The sequence below is a fragment of the Terrapene carolina genome, unplaced genomic scaffold (assembly GCF_002925995.2).
Source record: "Terrapene carolina triunguis isolate 2854851 unplaced genomic scaffold, T_m_triunguis-2.0 Scaffold111, whole genome shotgun sequence".
NCBI classification, from domain to species: Eukaryota; Metazoa; Chordata; order Testudines; family Emydidae; genus Terrapene; species Terrapene triunguis.
The window spans coordinates 24,579,750-24,584,879 of NW_020664462.1; the positions used below are offsets into that span (position 1 = coordinate 24,579,750).

At 38.2% G+C, this 5,130-nt stretch overlaps 1 protein-coding gene across 1 annotated transcript in view; it reads left to right on the plus strand.

Annotated features, from left to right (window-relative positions):
* The window catches only part of LOC113406587 (cullin-2-like), a 7,552-nt gene extending 6,021 nt beyond the window's left edge, over positions 1-1,531 (plus strand). Inside the window, exon 2 of the mRNA XM_026652065.2 lies at positions 945-1,531. Coding sequence (XP_026507850.1) covers positions 945-1,076 — 132 coding nt within the window. The 3' untranslated portion in view covers positions 1,077-1,531. The remainder of the gene's footprint in view (positions 1-944) is intronic.
* The last annotated feature ends 3,599 nt before the right edge of the window (positions 1,532-5,130 follow it).

Genomic DNA, 5,130 nt, shown 5'->3' on the forward strand with positions numbered 1-5,130 from the left:
TTTTTTTTTTTTTTTTTTTTTTTTTTGTCATGACAGACAACCAGCCTTAGTTACGATGATTCATGAAGAGAAAACTGTGCTTAGCTCTGAGATCCCATGCTAGATTTAACCTCTTTAGTTATCTCTTTACGTGTAATCTTGAGCACAATTCATTTGGCAACCAGACTATAAACCCACGTTAAAGGAATATTGTCAATCACTTCAAATTGCCTCAACATTTTTTATAAAAACAGTTATAAAACCTACGACTAATAATTATTTTAGTTTTATATTCTAATTGAAACTATTCTTTTACAAATAACAAACTATAATGTTCACAAATGAAACATTGCAGTACTGGTAACTCGGAAGTGAAACTGACCTAACTGATTTCTACTGTATTTGCCAAACTGACAAATTCAAAAAGTAAACAACATAATTAGCGAAAACCACATTGGATTTTTAAAATGATTTTCTTTTTTTATTATCTAAGGCAGTGATTTTTCAACCTTTTCATTTGTGGACCCCTAAAAAATTCAAATAGAGGTGCAGAATTCTTAGACATAGTCTGTGGGCCCTCTGGGGTCCATGAACCATAGGTTGAAAACCACTGATATAAGAAGTTAATAATATGGGTCAAGAAATTTACACTATATGAATTTTAAATTGAATGTTTCCCTTTATCTGTTGTGTGACAAGTTAACCAAGGGGTGCAACTGCAAGTTGCAATTTTCCATTGATGAGAAAAGTAAACTTAACCAATAAAAGACATAGATATAGTCAGGAAAGAAACAATCTGTGTGGGTGTTTTGACCTTAGTACATTATGGAGGCTTTCTGTCTCTCAGAAATATAGTGTGTAATAATCATTTTTGTGGTCTTTTTTTCTTTAGAGAAAATTATATTGCATTTGCATTGAAGCGATGTTAATGAATAAGTGATATATGAAATGTTTTTCTTCCACAGGTAATTAGCCAGTCGAGAGCTAGGTTTAACCCAAGTATCAGCATGATTAAGAAGTGTATTGAAGTTCTGATAGATAAACAATACATCGAGCGAAGCCAGGCCTCAGCAGATGAATACAGTTATGTAGCATGATGATGCTCTCCAGCAGGTGTGGTTGTAAGGAGATCATTGCTGTCACTGTTTGGTGTGTTCCTGTGGGAAGAAGCAGGTCTGTGCCTCCATAACTGGTCACTTGGCAGCCCCTGTTTTTCTGCTGTTTACAACATCACCAGTGCCACGTCATGAGCGTCAATGAAAATGCCTATAGATATTTCAAGCTCATGTCATTATGACATTTCTTAAAACTTTACTAAAAGAATGAGTGAAGTATTGCTGAAATGTGGAAATTTGGTTGGGTACCATGCTTTTTTTTTTTTTCCCCCCCCTCCTTCACGTTTGCAGTTGATGTTTTTTAATGTATCTTAAAAGAAAAAGTTAAACTAAATATTGTAATATGACAGATATCCTAATAATTGTATCTACATTAAAATGTAAAATAAAAAAGATGAACATGATACTGCTGCTTGTCAAATAAAAAAAATAAAGAAATGGAATGTGTCTCCAGGTTAATGATTATAAAAGTAGCTATGAAATCATGGCTGTTAATATTCTGTGGTCCTAGAAGCTCTGAAAACAGTGTCAGTTATGTTCATTTTTGAATTTCCTTCGATATAGCTCTTTCATGGGAACTTGTTTATAAGTAGCTGAATACTAAACACAGTAAGTAAAACAGTCTTTTAAAAGAATATATTTATGTTAAAGTACATGTTTTGATTATCTGGGATCAGGCTAATTTTGATATATTTTGTCAATGTCTAAAGGCCGCATATCTCTCTCTCTCTCTCTCTCTCTCTCTCTCTCTCTCTCTCTCAATATCCAGCAGGAGAATAACCAGGCAATTGAGAGAATTAAAGTCTCATAATTCATGAAGTTAGGGTGATTATCATAAATTTCCATTCATGACGTTCCTGAGAAGGAATATAATTGACCAGTAATTCAAAATTTGCTTGTTATTTCACTTTATATACGATATATGTGGATCGAAACCATACATACAGAAGGCGCCTGCTGCTGCTGCTACTCTCCAGTTCCTGAAGAGGATTTCTGTCCTTTCTCCCAAGCTCCTAAGGCACCTTTTTATTCACTCCTTTCTCCCACTGCTTCCTTTCCTTTGCTAGCTCCCTACTGTAGGAGTGGCCTTCCTCTGTTCACTCAGGCTGTTGCTCAGTCTCTCATTTCCTAGATGATGACAATGTGAATTACCTAGTTAGGTACATTCGATTGGCTTATGTGTTTAATACCGGAATCCATTGACAGTGTGCTAAAACATTTTATTTACATGGGTCTTGCTGAGTAAGTAACAGTAATGGGCACTACACATTTCTGCATATACATGGTGCATGCTTTTAGTAGCATTGTTAGGTTAATCTAGATTCACAACACCCGGCTCACTTTCCAGAATAATATCCGGTACTGAGCTGAGTGATAGAATACAGTAGGTCCCCATTATGTAGAATGGGAGCTCAGTTACTGTACTTTCAAACACATGCATTCCAAAGCTGGTACTAAAGCTTCTTAAGGCAAGTCTATACTTTATTTCCTTTTGTGACTTCTCTGTATACTAGACAGCTCCTTACTGTCCAATTTTCTATTCCCATGTCTATACTCTCACTAGAATTTTTAGTATAAATGTGTTTACGCATGGGTCTTGCTAGTAGAATGCTAACATTTCATCTGGTCAGGGACAAACTTTTACAAACCATCTTTTACAGAGCCACGCTATAGACTAAACAGAATTTTTGCTGAGTGCGCTCCAGAACAAACATCTGGGGCTTCAATGTTACCTTATCTCTGGAGTTTTTTTTAGACAAGTGTACTTCTTAGTCAAGACGTGTCTAGTCATTTTAAAAGATCCATATATTCCAGTATAGTTGGCATCCCCGTACAAATCTTTCATAATTATACACAAACTGAGTCAGTGCCCTTCTCTGGAAATGTTGCTGTAGCTATGCAATGCTTTGAATTTTACTTTAGAATTTATTCCTATCCACTCCCTCCCCCCAGGGAAAAAGTAGGGAAAAGATTCAGCCTTCTCAACTTGGGTTAGTTCACTGAAGTCATTCTTGGCACAGGGTGATATCGCTTACAGCATTGTGCTACAGCCTGGCAACTAAACAACCTGGCAAGTGTCATCTCAAAACACCAGCAAATGCTAATAGGTAACAAGAGAAGGTGCAAGCTACAAAAAGAGGAAGGAAAAGGCAGATTTTAAAAAATGCTACAGTCCGTGTGTTCCATTCTGGGACAAAATTAAATCTGAGGTTTTCATCTGCAACAAGCCTGTTAATATATGTGATTCGCTGGTATATTTGCAGCCATACTGCTGGATCTGAAAACATTATTTTGTCCAGCATCTGAGAGCAAAACTTTTTTTCCTGATATTACTGTCACTCTTAATCGGCATTATTGATCATTCCTATGTTGAGAATATCAATTTAAATCTAAATTTATTTTTAAAAATTAAGGTATGTCCTGTGTTTTCTTTCCCAGATCAAACTGCATTATTTGTAATGTTGAACTTTGTCTTGAAACTCTCAAAAGTGCTGTATCTATGCAATGCCGTGCAATGTATAAGAGGAAACTTTCAAAATAGCTTGTGAGAGCATATCTTTCTTAATCGGTTCATAGCTCCCCACTTTAGGCAAGTGTACCGGTATTCTAAAGAATGTGGCTGTTGACTATGTAATAGACAAAACTATTTTAGGAGATAATATTTTTTTATAAACTGGTATCTTTCAATTATATCTTTAGGACAATAAGTGGCAGAATGTATCCTGTAACATATAGGCTGATGACTAGGAGTAAAGAAGGAATGTGGGGGAGTGTCCACACTAATTTTCACAAATGTGTTAAGTACTTCCCATTAACTGTTAATTAATTAATTTTGCGGTAATAAAGTCTGGTGAAGACACCCTTCAGGAGTAATTGTTCCTGATCTGATTAGTATTTAGCTTCACTGCGATATATCTGAAGACATCCAGAGTGGCATGAGCTGAGACAAGTTTCACACAACTCCAGGGAGCTGATGGGACAACATAGTTTTTGTACAAGATACAGCACAAGCAGGAATCAATAAGAATTTCCAATCCGATCATGGTAATTTTGAAACTATGCAAGATTGACCTTTGCTTTCCTTGACCGATAGCAAGTTTGGACTCTGCAGTAAATACTAAAGACTGTGTTACATGGTGTCCAGAAGCTAGACAACTATAAACTGGTATACAAATGAGGAAAACAAGTGACATACAGAGTCTTCTCTGACACCATCTTCCTCAGGCTGTATGCACCCAGGGAGTAGAGATCCCACCTCGACAGTTCCATTGGTACTATCTTTAACCACAGCTTGCTTCCTGTTCCTCACTCGAGCTCCGGAACTGCCTCCAGTCTTCACTATGCATTATCATAGCTCTCTGGCACCCTCTAGATTTCTTTCACATTAAGATCTCTTCATTTCTGAGGAACCGGAGTCCCCCTCTCTTATGGAACACCAAGATGAGTTTCCCACTGGTGGCGCTATGCCCACCAACCACCTCTTTACATCAGGGTCCAGCAAAAGTTGAAGCCCTAGTAGCTATCCATCTACCAGTCCCCACAGTATGGTAGCAGCCTCCAGTACTGTCCCTAGCACTGATGACTACAGCCCCTCCTTTGGACTCAGAAGACAATACCTCATACTCAGAGATCTCAGTGCAGGGCTCTTGTGCAGTTTTAACTATTCAGTGCCTCAGGAGGTATACCCCAATGAGGACACACCAGACTCAAGAAGGTGCCCCAGACCTCCCAAATATAACTTACTCCATACCTTCTGACAAAGAGTCAAAACAACTGGAGCTCCTTGGCAGGAAAACTACTTCTTCCAGTAATGTCCCTATGGGTTCTCTACTTCAAGTTTGCATTTGATAGGAGATTTTTCCATTAGCAGTGTCCATTCACTTCTGAAGGGATGCTCCTGTGATGGGATCCCCGGGGTGCCGCCTGGAACCGTGGCACCGCGTGTCCCCTGAACTCTCTCCAGCCTGGGCTGTCTCTCACAATGCCTTGCTAGTGACCAGCAGCAAACCTCTCCAGGTACTATTACCACTCAGTA